The sequence below is a fragment of the Sturnira hondurensis genome, unplaced genomic scaffold (assembly GCF_014824575.4).
Source record: "Sturnira hondurensis isolate 20B ecotype Veracruz unplaced genomic scaffold, ASM1482457v3 Scaffold0022017, whole genome shotgun sequence".
Classification (NCBI taxonomy): Eukaryota; Metazoa; Chordata; class Mammalia; order Chiroptera; family Phyllostomidae; genus Sturnira; species Sturnira hondurensis.
The window spans coordinates 4,290,200-4,309,164 of NW_028094648.1; the positions used below are offsets into that span (position 1 = coordinate 4,290,200).

General features: G+C 37.0%; 1 protein-coding gene across 1 annotated transcript in view; it reads right to left on the reverse strand.

The window, feature by feature from the left end:
- POLR2B (RNA polymerase II subunit B) overlaps nt 1–18,830 on the reverse strand; it is a 41,948-nt gene extending 23,118 nt beyond the window's left edge. The window contains exons 1-10 of the mRNA XM_037034161.1: nt 18,663–18,830; nt 13,634–13,706; nt 12,695–12,845; nt 9,948–10,060; nt 9,601–9,820; nt 9,060–9,218; nt 6,109–6,273; nt 2,997–3,193; nt 2,730–2,849; nt 1,738–1,924 (exon numbers count right to left, since the gene is read on the reverse strand). Of these exons, the coding sequence (XP_036890056.1) occupies nt 1,738–1,924; nt 2,730–2,849; nt 2,997–3,193; nt 6,109–6,273; nt 9,060–9,218; nt 9,601–9,820; nt 9,948–10,060; nt 12,695–12,845; nt 13,634–13,706; nt 18,663–18,681 (1,404 nt within the window). The 5' untranslated portion in view covers nt 18,682–18,830. The remainder of the gene's footprint in view (nt 1–1,737; nt 1,925–2,729; nt 2,850–2,996; nt 3,194–6,108; nt 6,274–9,059; nt 9,219–9,600; nt 9,821–9,947; nt 10,061–12,694; nt 12,846–13,633; nt 13,707–18,662) is intronic.
- Between the last annotated feature and the right edge of the window lie 135 nt (nt 18,831–18,965).

Here is an 18,965-nt window from a genome sequence, read left to right on the forward strand (position 1 = left end):
AAATCTTAGAACAGCTCCCCACCAACTACTGAGGAGCACACTTTTAAACTCTTCCCTATGAAGTCCCAAACGACCTTCCCACACCAGCCTCCTAAACTTCTGAACCTGTCAACACTGCCAAACACCCTCTCATCTCCATACTTTTGACCATGCTGCTGCAACGGAGCAGAACACATTTCCCCACACAGCTCTGCCTGCTCTGTAAAGCCATCTGACCCACCTCCAGGAAGATCTGTTCTCTTTTCTAGACTCTATGGAGTTCTTCATCACTTAACTAGTCACTCACGAAATCTTACAAAACATACTCCTAAATAATTCTCAAATTGGACTCCACTCTCCGTCTCTGTAAGACTGCTCTACTCCAAGTCCCAATTATTTTTCACTCAGCCTGCTGCAACCATCTTCCTCCCACCAACTTTACCATTCTCAAATCTTTTCTTCACACTGCCAATTACTGTGAAACTACCTAAAAACAAAAATGAACATGCTGCTCCCCTCTCCAACCCCGTCTTCCTAACCCTCCCACTTTGATTTGAAAGTCCTAGACTGCTCTAGCTCCTCCCACAAACACTAGTTCTCTTCTCTCCATCCCTTTGTTCAGGATATCAAGAAATTTTCTCCAATTTTCCTGCAAGCCACTGGCTCTCCACTCCTGCCAGGCTTGGACTACTTCCGAATTGCCCTTCACCCTCTCAGCTGTGTTAAATGCTTTTTCCAGCATTCCCACAAAGCAGTTGCACACATCTATCCTTATATATCCTGTACCACATTGTAACTATCTATTTACATCTATCTCTGAGTACAGATGGTAAACTACTGGAGATCAGGGATGATGTTTTATTTATCTTTGCATCGCCAATGCATGGCAGAATCCCTGACTCATCAAAAGTCCCAAGAACCAACCATTCACTAAACAGGCAATGCGGAATTTATCATAACACAGCTCATAGCCTACAGAGCTGTACTCAGATAATCAGTTTCCTCTAATAGATGGTGAGCTCCTCGAGGGCTGGAATAGTATCCCACTCATGTTTGTGAATCCAGCATCACAAACACTACATATACTCAATAAATCCTTACTAAAGGAACGAGAAATTTAACTTTGCTATCAAAAAGCCTCCCAGAATTTCTCTAGGTTTCCAGGAATCAAGCACTTGAAGTTGGTGTCTGAATGCCAAATTAACCAGGTGGTACTGCTACAAGCAAAGAGGCCAAGATCCAAAAAAAGGAAAAGCATAAAGTTAGATATTACATTATAGATTCTCACTCTTCAGTGAAAACTAAATAGAAAAAAATTAAAATGCCTGGTGAGACATTCCCCATTATTCCACCTGAGAGTAGCTACTGCAATCACTGTACACACAGCCAGCCAACAGAGAAATCAGCATTAGAACTTCTATATTTTGCAACAAAGTGGATGCCCATTTATATTTTCAGTCAGCTTCTAATATGAAGCTTTTAAGACATAAAAATTTCACTAACATGGACTGTCTTACCTCCCTAATAGCTACGCTCATTTATTAACTATCTTGATGAAAGCCAAAACCTTAAGTCTCTCTTAGTAATTGTAATAGCTAATTTAAGAAAAATTCATTTTCATAATTCCAAACTCTCTAGTGCTTTTACACCCGACCAAGGAGAGGGGGAGGCAAAAGAATTCGCATTCAGTGAATGAGAGAATCTATTTGGCCCACAGCATTTTCCTGTCAAGCCTGGAGCCACAGTCGACACCCTCACCTGAGATACTCCAGCTCTGGCTTGATGAGCTTTCTTTTGGTCGCCCCAGTTTCCAGTAGCTAAAGAATATTTTAGGCCATCAGATATAATCCTTGTTTTAATTGCCAACTCCAAATTAAAATCCTTTCCTCGATCAATAAACTTCTGTGCATAGATCCGTACTTCTTTAAGCAAATTCTTAAACATGCTGCCAAAGAAAATGGTACTGTTTTACACAAGTAAAAGTCTACATCATGCATCCTCAGTAGGAACAACATTGCCCCCAAGGGGACAAAAAGTGTTTGGAGTAGAGAAAGAGAGGCGTTACCACTCCTTTAATGTATAAAGTACAGATGTACACAGAGTACATAAACATATATGGAGAGCAATTAGGGGCAAAAAACGTCAAAAGAGGTTATTTAGTGGGGTAATAAAAAAAAGTTAAAATTAACATTAATCTATAACACACTAAAAAACAGAACATGTACAAAACAGTGCTAATACTATCTTATTTTTATTAAATTGCCTACATATTTTATTTTTAAAAATAATTTTTCTAATTTTAAAATATATGTTCACCATAAAAAAATATAAAAACATAACAAAAATAAAATAAAAATCACATACAACCCCAATACCATAAGACAACCACTGCTAATATTTTGATAGAGTTCCCTCCAGCTTTTGTGTTTTTATAAAATGCAAAAGCAGGACTAATAAAAGTTCTAATATCAGCTCTTAGAAAATCAAGGCAATAAGTCAACTTTTTCAAATGCCTTGCAAAGCTAGCAGAGAAATAAAAAAATGTAAACAAGGGCCATAATAAACTGTTCCCGCAAACCTGAAGTTCTCAGACATGAAGCAGAACTAAATCTGGGCCAGTGGCAAAGAGAATGTAGTTAACCTCATTTGCACCCAGCATGGATGCCAAGATAGTCTGCACCTCTATGTGCAATGACCAATCTAAAATGAAATCTCTCTACTTGTAATAATGTCATTTTATAATTGCTTACCCTCTAAATAAGAATGCAAGTAGTGGTCCAGCAAGATCCAATCTTTTGTTTCCATAGTGATCTCTGTCATCTAATTCTCTTCTACCCAAAGCTGCTAGAAGCAACCTATGAACCATGTACCTTAAAAAAAGAAAAGAAAACACATGGTGTTTGGCATTCTAAAAAGTTTATATATTAAAAAACATTTTTGACATTTTGAGCTTTAAGAAAAGCTCTATCTCAACTATACATTTTGCAAAGAACTTAACACAATGAAATTTAACATACCCCAAGAAATAAGCTTTTTTGGTCTCACAAAAATCACTGACACCAACATGAGGGAGCATTTCTTTTTGTAAGACTTCCTTTGCATATTTAATTCTTTTCTCTTTGGTGACGCCAGGTTTTGCCCCTCTTGAGCCAATGAAATTTAGTGCAACATTCTGTTCTTGGATAACAAAAGCTTCATCCAGAGAAGGTTTAACCTAGCAGAGAATTTATATAAAAGTTATTTTAAAGTTCATACTTTCACCTTAAAAATGAATCAACTGTTAGCATATAATATGTTAAGGATTCTGGTAAACTTAATCAATTATGCAAATATTTTTAGAAAATCAAGGAATCAAAAAATCTTGGAACATGAAGATATTTTAGGGATCTAGAGATCTCTAACAGAGTACATAAACCCACTGATCAGAACTTTCCAAAAAAATACAAATAACTCCATTATAAAAATAACAGTGTTTCTTTTTTTTTTTACATTTTAATAAATAATGGTAAAACAAAGTTCCTTCAACATATCTAAAATCAAAAGTTTAACAAAAGTTAAACTTATCTAATCACAAAAGTTTAACAGTCAAATTAAAATTTAAAATACAAATAACTCCATTATAAAAATAACAGTGTTTCTTTTTTTTTTTACATTTTAATAAATAATGGTAAAACAAAGTTCCTTCAAAATATCTAAAATCAAAAGTTTAACAAAAGTTAAACTTATCTAATCACAAAAGTTTAACAGTCAAATTAAAATTTACTAACCTACATACAAATGAATAAATGTGCCAGATTGTTTTAAACCCTGGTTTAACAAGTTTTTTATCCTGTAAATAAAATTACTCACTTTTTTGTTAAGGAGAATATTTTAAAGGCACATTGTTAGGGAGACCTGCATTCCACACCTGCCCCTAACTATTGCAGCTATGGTATATCAGCATCAGCTTCCTCATCTACAAAGAGGCTAAACAAAATCATCTCTAAATCCCATTTCAGTTCTAACACTGTAAAGTTCCAATTTTACACAATAATGAACACGAGAAATGAGGGGCAACATTTAGTAACACTGGCCCCTGTAAATACACACTTTAAGTCCTATCAAAGTTACTGACGTGCCCTTCCTGTCTTTGATTTCCTATGTCCATATGTCACTGATTCGCAAGTTTTAACATCCAAATTCCAATCATAGAACCAAAGATCAGAAACACGTCAGGTCAACCAGTCAAGTGAGGCTACAGTATGGTAAACAAAAGTAATCTTTTTAAAGGTAATTGTCATTATGAAACTGTTTAAAGTTAATATGAATCTGAAAAAAGGAATAAGAATAACAATGTATTTTCAAGGAAAACACTCTTGCACAGTGAATGCTTAACTCACAGATGTAAAATCTGACTTCAGTTTCATAAGAGATATAGAAACAACCAGTAATTTTCAGAAAGACAATATGCATACATATATACATAAAAAAGGCAAAAAGACAATATACATAAAGCAAATCAGGTCTTTCACTTTACTAAGAAAATCCCAGTACTATCTGAACCCAGTTCAAATCATTTGGAATGCCTTTTGAATAAAAGATAACATGTATTACTTATTATAAAATAATTACTTATTATTTTTAAGTATAAAAAGAAGCATATGACTACTGGTGAAAGCTTAAACCAGTAAAATCTAACCAGAACCCATTCTACTCTTGTAACCATATCAATAAATACTCTAGCAACTAAAATGTATTCTCCTCTCTAACTTTGTGACCAATGCTTACTTAGCCCGCATTTTACCTTATCTCTCTGTAGTCTTAAAGTCTCTGAACAATTCAGAACAATTTTAAGATTCAACTACTATCTATTCACACAAGGATCATTAATAGAAAAGACTGATAAGGAAACGAATATTTATCTAGACTCAAAGGACCTTCCCACAACAATTGCAACTTTACAGAAGAGGAACCTAAAGACACCACACTGTACAGTTAACACTACGAATAAACGGACAAAACGACATCATGTGACTCCTGATGCAATGTCCTGGGAAGCACACAGTATTATTTCTGTATTTTTCCTGCCCCTAAATGCATAAATTGAATCAAATCATGAGGAAATATCAGAAAACCCAACTCGAAGAAAATGATACAAAATAAATGGCCTATCCTCTCCAAAACTTTCAATGTTATTAAACACTGAGGAAAAAGAAGAGGAAAAGAGACAGAAAACAATATGCAATACATGATCCTGGACTGGATTCTGAACTAGGAAAAAGAAATGCCATTAAGAACACTATCAGGACAACTGGCAAAAACCTGAGAAAGACCTGTGGGTTACGAGAACTGTAGGTAAGTTACTGTATTTTTAGGACCATAAGATGCACCTAGGTTTTAGAGGAGGAAAATAGGAAAAAAATTTTTGGAGCAAAAAATGTGGTAAAATATTTAATAACCTGTAACCCCCTGCTCCACCAGCCCCCACCCACAGCAAGCCAGGTAAGCTATATTCGGACTATAAGATACACCCCCATTTTCCTCCCAAATGGTGGGGGGATTATGTCCTATAGTCCAAAAAATACAGTAAATGTCCCGATTATGTAAGTGAACTGAATGTCCTGGTTCTTAGGAAATACACACTGAAGCTTTTAGGAGTAAAGGGGCATGACCCCTGAAACGCACTCTCTAATGTCCCAGAAATAAGGTGCATATGAAGAGAATGCTAAAGCAAACATGCCAAAGGTTACGAGAGGTGAATCTGAGTAAAGAGGATACAGGAGTTCTTTGCAACTTTCTGTAAGTTTGAAATTACTTCAAAATAAAAAGTAAAAAAAAAATTTATAAACTACTAATTTTCCCATTTTTCTAAATTATACCAGACTGGAATGCTTCTAAGACTTTCCTTACTACTGTTCTTTCTTGCACCTGTCAATGAACCCTGACACATCTAGTTTTCACATCTATTTTATTGAGAATTATCAGGAAAGAACCGGAGGCTAAAGGCTTTCACTACAGGATAAATGGCATGAGATTTGTAAGAAGTAAATTGCTCTTCAGAGCAGCTTTCTACTTGTTTTAAGATTAGCAACAATTAGTAACTTTGAACGTCTTGTAAAACACAAGAAATACATTTTATTTACATATTACCATTTCCATCATCTCTGGATCTTCAAAATCATAAATAATATGCTCTAAAATATCTCTGTCAGACACAAAACCTAATGCTCTGAACACAATAATGATGGGGACTTCTTGCTTGATATATGGTAAAGTTGCCACAATGCGCTGACCAATGGCACTCTTTTTTGCACCCTAGGAAAATAAAATATAAGAATATGAGTATACAGATATAACAGCCATATGAAAACATCGTATAAGAACCATTTTATATACATGTTAATCACTGTATGCAGTTCAAAAGAAGCATACCTCTCATGCTAGAAATTATGGCTACTTTTCAAAACCACTAGATCAGATTTATTAATTTTATAGACAGATTTGTCATTTAGATCTAAGAAAACATCCTTTCTCTACTACTGCCTGCCAAAATTCTCTCAGAATCAACCAACACTGTAATTGGAAATGACTTTTTGGCTACAAAAAATGTATGAACACTGACCCCTCAGCTTCTCTACCCACAAAATCAATCAACCAATCAATCAAACCTCTGGAAGAAAAGAGAGACTATGAAAAAGTGAGAGAAAACACGGACAGACATACGTTGAAAAAAAGCTGAAAAATAACTATTAGCTCAGAGCTGGTCTATGTGGTATCATCTCCTTGTTTGAATAAACAGCCTATTTCACAAGCTTCATTTTTTTCCAATCTCTCTCCTTTTATTTGTAAACACAAAACCAAATAAAAATTACTAGCCTAAACTGGCATTCAAATATGTGGCTTCTCAGTTTTAATCACATTTCTTTCCTTCAATGTCAACTTCTACTTTCACTTGGCCTGAAAACCATGCGTTATCATGACCCCTCTAACAGCAGTTTCTGTGTCTTCCTCTTCCACCTTCAGGCCTCCTTCCTCAGAAACTTTATCCCACCTCCTGGCTGTTCAGTAACAACTTTTCATAAATGATCCCCAAATCCTCATCTGGATCTTTTTTCTGTACTCTCAGCCCTCACATGTCCAACTACCATTTGGTTATTTCTATCGATTATTCCATTCAGTCTATTTGTTTCATCATAGATCTTTTTCCAAATAAGCAAAACATTAAAAAATAATGCCTACATCACTCTTCCCCCCAAAAGACTTTTGTCTCAAAATGAAATCAATAGATTCTCTCTAAAAATAAATTCTTGGAAGTTTTTTTATATAGAACACCAGGATAGAAATCACAGAATCTTAAATGGCTCATCTTCACACGCTATCAAACCTATCACTAAATCCAGATGATTTTCCTTTCTCTGCCTCTAATTAATGCATTATGCCCATTTGTTGCCATGACAATCTAGCATATGTTGTGTTCATATCTCTGCCCTCCACAACCCAGGCCAATGCTTCTCAAAAATAAATGCACATCACAACCACCTGGGGACCTTTTCCAAACATTTATACCTGGGCCTCATCCCACTCTCATTTACAAGTAAAAACTTTTAAAATTAACATGTATTCTACATACGTGTTTAACTTGAGGCAGTTAAAACTCTCTATCTTCAAGGTTTTCATCTTTGTAAGACTTATGAAAAGTGAAATTAGACTGCAGAACTATTTGTAAGAGCACAGGACTGGAAACCTAAATGACCACCTTAAGAGAAATAGTTAAATTATGCTACATCTGCATAGGGAATGTCACAGCCCAAAAAGAATGATTGAGTGAAGATGTAAACATGACTTTAAAGGATACCAGCAAAGTGTGTACAATATGCTGCCACTTGTATTTTCTGCATTAAGACTATTTCTGGATTGAGTCACAAGAAATTTTCAAAAGTAGCTGCCTCTACAGAAAAGACCTGGGGGTCAAAGATTACTTTTTATAGATACCCTTTATTGCACTTCTTGAATTATTTTATTATGCATGTATGACTTATTCAAAAAAAATTTTAGCCCTGCCTGGTGTGGCTCAACGGACTGAGTGCCAGCCTGCAAGCCAAAGGGTCGCCAATTTCAATTCCCAGTCAAGGGCACATGCCTGGGTTGTGGGCCAGGTCCCTAGTAGGAGGCATACGAGAGGCAACCATACACTGATGTTTCTCCTCCTCTCTTTCTCCTTCCCCTCTCTCTATAAATAAAATCTTTTAAAATTTTTAATGGAAAATCTTTTAAAATTTTTAATAGAAAATTTTTAATAGAAAATGTACATAAAACTAAATAGAGGTAATTACAACTACTTTCCAAGAAAGCTGTAAAGATTAAACCAAGCAATCTGAATAACTTAATTGGCACACACCAAATATTCTAATCACCTATTATTAGATTACATTATTTTAAGTAACATCCTTATGGTAGGAAGCTTTAAAGATAGTGCCTGACAATCCCTGCCTACTACTATTATCGCCTATGTAATTCCCTGGCATGGAGCAGGGTGCTGAGCATACTGACTTGCATCTAACAAAAACAGTAAGGCAAAAATGATAAAATGTCACTTCCAAGATTAAGTTATAAAAGACTGCAATTTCCACCTTGCTTGCACACTCTACGGCTCTTCCCAATTACTCTCTGATGAAGTCGGCTGCCATATTGTCAGCTGCTGCATAGAGGGAACCCATGTGGCAAGGAACTAAGAGAGGCTTCCAGCCAATAGCCAGCGAGGAACAGAGACTCTCAGATCAAGAGCCCATGGTGAACTGAATCCTACCGACAACCATGTGAATTAGCCTTAAGATGACTGCAGTCTAGGCAAACACATTGACTGAAGCTTTATGAGATGTTCAACTAGGGTATCCAGCTAAGCCTCACCAAGATTTTGGATAAAGAAACTGTGAAAAGATGTATGTTGCTACTGGAGTAATTTGTTACACAGCAAAAAGTAAATAATACAATGCCTGTCATGTAACACTGATAATGTGTTCAAGAAAAGCTTTCTGACTAAGAATCCAGTCTGTAAATTACAAAAGGAATAAACCCAAACAATATCATATCCCAGTCCGTACCTGTCCTCCTCTTGCCAGCATGCTAACCCAAATTGTACTGGTGGGTCGGGAAGAATTCTCCAGACATGATCTACACTCCCCTGTGTAGGCATATTTAGAATCCTTTTTGGCAAACACATAGACTGTGTTTGTTGCCATTTTCTCTTGAGCAATCAGAACCTATATTGACAAAAAAAAAGGTACAGCCAGAAATCCCATTTAAGGTCCCTCCCTGAAGTAGAAAGAGTGAAATCTGTATCTTAATTTAATCTGATCATATAGGGTCACTGAAACATCAATTCTCAAACATCATAAATTCCATTTTGTATAAGTGCTTCACAAAAGCAAGTAAATTCAAACAACAGACCTTATTTCTAGTGCATATTATATAATACAGCTACATAAAATTTTGGTTTATGTAACTTCAATTCTCACACCTCTATAAATATTTCAACTGCCACTTCCAGGTTATTCTGTATAAAAGTTTACTTTTTAATTTCAACTTTCATAATTTAAATCTTAATCATCATTGTGTAAATTTTTTTAAATAATGCTACTATACCTTTTCTGACCCATTAATAATGAAATAGCCACCAGGATCCAAGGGGCATTCATTTAATTCACAAAGGTCACGATCTGTTAAGCCATTCAACAGGCAGTAAGTTGAACGCAACATAATTGGAATTTTTCCTATGAAAGTTTTCTGATGCTGAGTCTGAAGTTGCTCTTCGCCTTCTTTAATAACTGTTTTTGTTATATCAACATAAAGTGGAGCAGAATACCTTCGAAAATAAAAACAGAAAATAATAAGTAATAGTAAGGTATTCGCTAAAACTCTTAACTCATTAAACTTACATTTTCTGAACTGTATTATTTCACTACCAGCTGCTAGAAAAAATCTTTTCTTACGTGAGATTTCTTAATCTGGCTTCATTTGGCATCATTGGTGAAGGAGCACCATCTCTTTCCCAGTGGGTAGGCTTGGAGAGATAAATTTGTTCAAACTTCAGCAAATACCTTGGCTGAAATAAAACCAAAATAACGAAGAAGGTAAATCATTTTTTTCCATAAAAGTTTTAATGATTCCATTTTAATCTATATTAACATTTTGAGAAGAAGCTATAAAAACAGACAAAATTCATCCACTTTACTAACAGGGATGTTTCAAAGTCAACATTCTTATTCCATAGACATCAAGTTTTATACTTACCTTAAGACAGAAGAAACAAAATACACTTAATATATCAAAAGTAAATAAAGACTATGTACATTTCATGTGCTCTAAACTTGTAACAGTTAAAATGAATTTGTATTAAAAATCTATATAGTTCCACGTGTCCTCTCCTTAGTTAGGGTCAGAAGTACAAAGTTATCAGATAAAAAAGATAAGGTAACCCATACAATTAAGAGCTTCCTTCTGATTTCTCAAAAGAGACCTTGCAGGTAAGAAGGGGCTGGAAAGAAGTATTCCAAGTCATAAAAGACAAGGACCAACATCCAAGATTGCTCTACCCAGCAAAGCTTTCATTTAGAATGGAAGGACAGATAAAGTGCTTCTCAGATAAGGTCAAATTAAAGGAGTTCATCATCACAAGCCCTTATTATATGAAATGTTAAAGGGACTTATCTAAGAAAAAGAAGACCAAAAAAAGGTATACTAAAATGACAGCAAACTCACAATTATTAACAACCACACCTAAAACGAAAACAAGAACAAACTAAGCAAACAACTAGAACAGGAACAGAACCACAGAAATGGAGATCACATGGAGGGTTAGCAACAGGGGAGTGGGAGGAGGAGAAGGGGGGAAAAAGTACAGAGAATAAGTAGCATAGATGGTAGGTAGAAGATAGGTAGGGAAAGGGCAAGAATGGTATGGGAAATACAGAAGCTTAAGAACTTATGACACATGGACGGACATGAACCTAAAGCAGGGGAATGTGGGTGGGAGAGGGTGTGCGGGGTGGAAGGGAATGAAGGAGGGGAGTGAGACAACTGTAATAACATAATCAACAAAATATATTTTTAAAAAGGACTTTCCCTCTAATCTAATCAATAGAACACCAGGAAAAACTGCATCTAATTCTTACATAAAACATACAAAAAGATACTAATTATTCTATGTAAAGTAGTAGAACTTCCAACTCTAGTTGACTATAGCTCAGCCAACAGCAGGAGAAAAAAAGAAGGGTCTCAATTAAATATCTATTTGTGTCTTGGTTGGTATGACTTAGTGGGTTGAGTGCTGGCCTGAAAACCAAGGGTTGCTGGTTCAACTCCCAGTCACAGCACATGCCTGAGTTGCAGGCCAGATCCCCAGTTGGAAACACAAAAGAGGCAACCACACATTGATGTTTCTCCTCTTTCTCCCTCCCTTCTCCTCTCTCTAAAAATAAATAAGATCTTTAAACTTGTGTGTGTGTGTGTGTGTGTGTGTGTGTATTTGCTGCCCAATAACAAGATCCATGACAGCTTTCCAGAGATAAATGGATAGTGAGTTTCTCTCTAAATCAAATCTCTTTCTCTGAGGTCCCTTTCAGTGGACCAAACAGACCACTGAAGGTACACTGACACTCCAGTTTCCCAAAATGGGGTAAATAAAGGGCAAAGAGAACTGGTGATGGTAATGAAGCAAAGGGAAGCCTTCCATCTACTCTTATTTCCACCATCACCCTAGTCTAGGACATCATTATTTTAAACTTAGGCTATTCCAAGATTTTTCAACAATTCCCCATGACACCCAAAGATATCCAAAGCCTGGGTCTGGTTCCATCTCATTTTCCATTAGCAGCTACCAAAGCCAGATCAAACCAAAAATCATATACTGAATATTGTGGTCCCCATTCCATCCCCAAGCCAAACACACCAAGCATTTTCTTGCTGAAATGCCTAAGTATCTTTTCTCTACTAAGAGAAGTTCCACCCTGCCCTCCATAGTCCTTCAAATACTTTTACTTTTATGATTCCTTATACTGGTAAAGAAACAAGTGGGTTTTTCTGAAGGAATATGACTATTTTTGCCTTGCTTCATCTTATTTCTGAGCTCCCTCTTCCCAACTATTAAATACTACTATCTGAATAGGATTAGGGTTTTGGATTACAGTTCACCCTTGAACAACTTGGGGGTTGAGGTGCCAACCCACATTCCCAATCTCATGCAGTCAAAAATCTGCATATAATTTTAGACTCCCCCAAACCTTAACTACTAACAGCCTACTGTTGACTGAAAGCCTTACTGATAACATAAGCAGTCAATTAACACATTCTGAATATTAAGTGTATTATATACAATATTCTTACAATAAAGCTAGGTAACAGAGAGTGTTGTTAAGAGAATCATAAGGAAAATACATTTTTAGTACTGCACTGTATTTATCAAGACTACAAGTTTATACAATGTGTGTACAAGATGAAAAAGATCCACATGTATGTGGACCCAAGCAGTTCAAATCCATGTTGTTCAAAGGTCAAATGTACTTGCAAAAATGGATCTCTCCATTTGTAAAAATAAAGTAGGGGATGACTAAAGACCCATTAGTACTCTGCCTAACACACCAACTGACTTTTTTGTTTAACCTTTAAGTCAGGTGAGAGAATTGAGATTTCAAATATACAGTCTTCTTTCACATGTTATTTGATTGCATAACCATCTTACCGGTTCTTCAACTTCTCCACTCGCATGCTGAGCTTCAGCTTGCAGGTCTATAGGTGGAGCATCTTCCACAATTCTTTGAACAGACATCTGAATAAACTCATCAAAAGAATCCAGCTGTTGTCTGACCAAGCCTTTCTCATCAAAATAGGAACTAGGAAAATATTTGAGTTCATAATTAGTTACAACTCAGTGATGTTTTCTAGTACATTTCTCCATTTTCATTATAATTAAATTCAATAAATAATCATTAAATACCAACCACTACATGACCACCACTACACAAGACACTATGAGGTATCCAAAAAGGGGTGAGACTAGGAAAACTTTCTTTGTAAAACTTAAGTTTATAGAAACAAGACTTATAGGTAAAATAATTAAATACAACATAAGAACTATACGGGAGCACTAATTTACAAATGTCCTTTATAGACAGATTTCATCCAACCTCTCAGAAACATTTCTTGACAAAAATGTCAGGAGAGAAAACTAAAAAATTGCAGTCAAAGATAAAAACAAGAACTCTAATTTCAATAGGAGCTAAGATGATATTAGTGACCTTTAAAATATGCATGAATAATTTCAATTTAAGGTTAAAAATTACTAGTTCTATTTTAAATCTGTTAAAGGTGAGATGAGAGTAAGGCATTTAATTTAAGTGAAAATGCTCAGCAAATGATTGATGATAAAAAAATGGATAAAACTGCTTTTACAAATAAAAAGTCTGTTAATGCCCTGGCTGGTGTAGCTCAGTGGATTGAGCACAGGCCTGCGAACCAGACGATCGCGGTTCGATTCCCAGTCAGGGCACATGCCTGGGTTGCAGGCCGGTTCCCAGCAGGGGACTCACAAGAGGCAACCATACATTGATATTTCTCCCTTTCTCTCCTTCCCTTCCCCTCTAAAGATAATTAAATAAATAATCTTTTTTAAAAAAGTTACCTGATTACAATCCAGCATGCTTCTTGCCACAAATCTGGGGTGATTTCATCATCATCCTCATCATATTGCATATCTGCAAAAAATAGAAGCATTATACTAGTTAGGAAAACAATGCTACTAATTAACACTTTGCTCCAAAGACATTAAGTAGCAGAAACATATTTACTCTCTGCTAAATAAAAAGCAATCGTTTCGCCTCACTTTTCTAAAATTTCAATTACATTAATTAAATTGCAATGAAGTAACATACATAGGCAGGTATATCTACGTATAGGTCTACATCACAGAGGTTTTCTCCCCATATACAAAGAGGCCTCATAACAAAGGTTCAGCGTAAGTGTGAATCTGGAGTTTTTCATCTTCTCCAGAAACTCCATCTAATTCTTACTAATAGCTAACTATGAAGGTAACCAAGAGCAAGCTTATAGTCCTCTGTTCATTAAGCTCCTCAGAGACTGGAGTCAGGGATTAGGCTAAAAGTATAGAAGCAGAAAAGGGTTCCAATAGCTGGACAATACCTTAAGGTTGAGTGATCCATTACAGCAATATTTCAAAATGTACATGTATGTACAGATGGTATTTTCCAACCATATCTTACGTTTCACTAGCTTTTTTACTTGTGATCTTGACATTCCTACCATCAAGATATAGGGGTCTACATTTCCTCCCTTTGAATCTGGGCAGGTTTTTTTATTCCCCATAACGAAGACAATGCTGCTAAAGCAACATTATGTGACTTCAGAAGCTAAGTCAGGAAATGCAACATCGTTTCACTTTGCTTGTTGAAACACTTGCTTTTGGAACCCAAAACTGCCATTAAGAAGTCCTACTACTCTAAAACTGTCTACGATAAGGAAGCCCCAATCATACGGAGAAGCTACTTGTCGACAGCAATCCTAGTCCTCGAGTCCTCCTAAACGCACGCCAGCCATGTGAGTAAACACTCCAGATCCTGCACCCTCCAGCTGTCAACACCCCGTCTTTGAGTCTTCCCAGGTGAACTACGGACGTGGAGCAGACAAGTCATTCCTACTACGATCTCTCCAAATTCCCATTTAAATTCATGAACATATTAATTTTTAGGCAACAAATTTTGGAGTAGTTATACAGCAATAATAATTTGAACAACATAGCATTTGAAAAACCAGTGTGTGCTGATCATCTAATACTATTTTCATCTTATGTTAAGGAATAAGTGTGCTCTATTTCTGTTTTTATATTCTGACCTATATAGAGAGAGAGAGTCTGTAAAACTTAAGAGCTCTGGATTCAAAATTTAATATACATCCAAAATAAATTATTTAATAAGTTCCTGAGTAGACTGGAATTACTGGTAACTAACTACACATGGGGCGAGGGGTAAGAAAAAGCTATCTAAAATAGCTCACAGATTTCTAACTTTGATGACAGACTCTGATCATTAATTTCAAAGCCACACAGGAAAAGCAAGTAAGAAGGTAGGAAAAGAAAAGAAAATTATGAGGTCAGCTTTAGGTATACTTATAAAACATTTGTCCCTTTAAATACTTATAGTAGGCAATTAAAGATAAACCTGAGTCCTGGTTGGCATAGCTCAGTAGACTAAGCGCAGGCCTGCGAAGCAGACGATCATGGTTCGATTCCCAGTCAGGGGACAGGCCTGGGTTGCAGGCCAGTTCCCAGCAGGGGACGTATGAGAGGCAACCATACATTGATGTTTCTCTCCCTCTCTCCTTCCCTTCCCCTCTAAAGATAAATAAATTTTAAAAAAGATAAACATGAAACTCAAGGCATATAAATTACAAAAAGTTGAAAACATCAACATGGAGTTGTTAGAGTACAGAGTTTTTCCAAAAAGAAGGAAGACTGAAGGCAGAATACTACAGAACACTGCTGTTGGCCATGTGAAAGAAAATGAACCCCATGAAGGTCACTCAATTATTCATCCATTCTTTCAATACCTATTGAATATGAATGTTTACTATGTCCCAAGCATTGGAGACACCACCTTCAACAAGATAAAAAAGAGAGCTGCGTCCTCCAGGAGGATATCACCTACCAAGGAGATATAGACAAGATGAAATAAACTAGGAGTAAGAACAAAGTGATATGAATAGTCCTAACCTGGACCTGAGGAGGTTAGGAAAGACTCTCCAAAAGCTGAGCTAGGCAGAGACCTCAAATATGAATAAACAGGAGCTAACTAGGCAAAAGAAGTGAGTGAAGGTGGGAGGGATAGAGAAGTATTCCAAACAGAAAATACAAATTGTGCAAAAGACTCCACAATGAAAGCTACTTAAGAAATGAAAGAAGGCCAATGTAGCTGAAACACAGAGTTATGAAGTTGGGAGTGACCAACAAGCTTGGTTTTCACTGACAGAGCTCCAAGGAACCTGTGTAAGATTTACACAAGGACATAGCTAGATCAAATTTTCATTTCTGAAAAATCACTATGTCCACTCTGTGGAAAGTGGATTGGAGAGGCAAGAAAACTAGACACACACAAAGCAGTAAGGAGTCTGAGGAAATAGTCCAAGCAAGAGACGGTGACGGTCTGAATTAGAACTGTGGCAAAGAAGTGACTAGGTTTGAGATATTGAGAAGAGAGAAACCCTGGGGTTTGATGACTCTAGATACAGGGGTAAAGAAGAAGAATCAAGAATGATGCCCAGGCTCTGGTTTCAACAACAGAGGAAGGTGGAAAGCTAGGCGGAAGCATCTTTGGAAGAAGGACTGATAATAGAAAATGCTCAGTTTGGGCAGTGCCAAGTTGGAGAGACCTGGGAGACAACCACGTGAAACTCTGCAGTAGCAGTTAGACATGCAAAACACCTGGCCTGGAAATATAGTTTCAGAAGTCATCCACATACTGATGGTAACTGAAGTCATGGAGAAAATCATCCAGGAATAATGTGAACGGTAGAAGAGATACGAAGGAAAGTCACATCGATAAGAATTAGGTGACAGTGACGTGCCAAAAGGCAGAAGTGACTTTCCAGGAGTAAGTCATCAACAATGTTGAATACGACAGGGTCTGGGTGAAGTTTAAAAATGTCAGTGCTAGCCAGGGGCTCAGCTGGTTAGAGTGCTGCGCCCATAGGCCAAGGCTGCGGTTTAGATCCCTGCTCAGGGCACATACAAGAAACAACCAATGAATGCATAAGTGGAACAATGAGTTAATGTTCTCTCTTTTTCAAACCAATAAACAGACAAAAAATTTTAAATGTCTACCTGACTTATCAATTGAGAAATCACTGATATTCTTAATAAAAGCTCTTTAATGTGTTGACATGAGCAGAATCATACTGCAGTGGATTGAAGAAAACCTGAAAATGGAAATCAGAAACAAGGACAGCCTATTCTTTTTAAAAACTTGTGGTGATGGAAGAAGAAAGACAAAATATTAGAAGAAAAGGGAAAAACAAAGAGTTTAATTTATTTTTTGGCAGACAAGAGAGATTTAATGTTTCACATTGAATCTCCATCAGTTTTCAGATACACCTCTTCTGAAAACTGATGGAGGCATATCTAACTGAGATAGCAAAGGACACTGGCAGGAATGAATGTAAATATCAATCCAGACTTGATAAACAGGATAACGTGTAACTCCCTTTTAGGATACAATGTTAATGAGATTAACAGGATTATGATACAATGTTAATGAGAAGACAAATTAAAGCAATCACTGTGGTGACTCAGCCATCATCTAACAAAATATTAAACATCATTTGACCTGACAATTCTACATCTAGAAATTATCCTAAACATACATACCTGTCTTGGACAAAATGACAGGTACGAAGTTATTAATTCCAACATGGTCTGAACCAGAAACAAACTGGAAATAACCCAAATGTCCATCAATAAGACACTACTTCAGTTATGGTATCCACTCAAACTGAGTAGCTGGCGTGGGTGGGGAGGACATTCTCTATATACCGATATGAAAATCCAGATGTACATAAAGCCAAAAATTAAAAATACAGAAGTGTAAATTCATCTGTAGTGGAGGGAAACTGAATCCCATTTATTTAGTTGAATACCCATGCAGAATTATGAAGTGATAAGAATCGAGGGACAGTAATTGCCTGCTGTGGGGGAGCGTCACACTGGATGGCTGGTGAACAAGAAACAGACCTGACACTTTTATAAATTCTGTCTGTGAGACACGAGAATATATTGCCCACTTGAAAGATAAAGCTAAATTTTTTTAAAATTTCTTTTCCACTGATAGGAGTTAAGGAGAATGTAATGATGCTAGTAAATTTCTAGACTCAGATATGAGACAGAAAAGTTTAAACAGCAGAATTTAAGCATTTTTTGTTTTTTCCATGAATTGGCTGAGAGAAGAAGAAATGTGAAGGGCGGCCACGGGATTGAGAGAAGAAAATGAAGTCTGAAATAGTAGCTGTGGAGAATGGAAGAGGGAGCTTTAAAAATACACAATGAAAATACACTAGATATGACTAAGTATATATGTGAAAAGAAAAAAATAAAGACATAGTGGCCCAGTTAACCGTCATTTTTGGGAAGAGAAAATCTAACGGTCATCTTTTTAGACGACTTACTTACACATATGACAGCATGAAGAACTGCCAAGCTAGACCAATCCCCACCCTCTGTCCCCAGCGTATTTCCAGAGCCTACCGCAGTGCCTCGCACAGGCTGACGCTCAATTAAGCTACTCAATAAATCCACTAACTCTGGCCTTAAGGGAAACGAAAAAAGCGCCCTCTACTTCAAAGACAAAACAAAGGAATTTGTCTTATGGTTCTGCACACTTTTTAAAATGCAGAAAGGTAGTACTGACTCATCAAGGAGCAAGCAGTGGAGAGAACAGTATCACCCTGATCGGGAACATTATTGCTACACTCCCTGCACCCTCCACCCTCGCAATCCCAGATTCACTCCGGTCTGAGCTAAGGGGGAACGCGACTGGGGACACTTTCGCGGCGGGATTGGGGGGAAGCCGCAAATCTTCAATTAGTCCATCTCCCCACATTTCCCTCCTTAGACGGGTCTCCGCGGTGTGTCCTGAGCGGTCACCTACCCTCGTCTGCGTCATACATATTGGCAAACGGTTCCCGAACTCCTAATTCTTGAAATCACAGACAGAAAAGTACGGTTCAACCACCGGCACCTGGAACGAGAGACAAAGTAATTTCCGCCTCCGGGCGTTCCCAGAATACTCTGCGTCTTCCGCCAGAGGCCACCCACTAAGAAGCTAAGGTTAAAATCTGCGCCTGCGCGAATGGCAAGCCGAGGGTTGATCGCCGTTAGAATTGCGCAGGCGCACATTGTGGGCCACCGCCTCTGTGGCTGATTGCGAGTACTTCTACAGTCTCAGGATCGG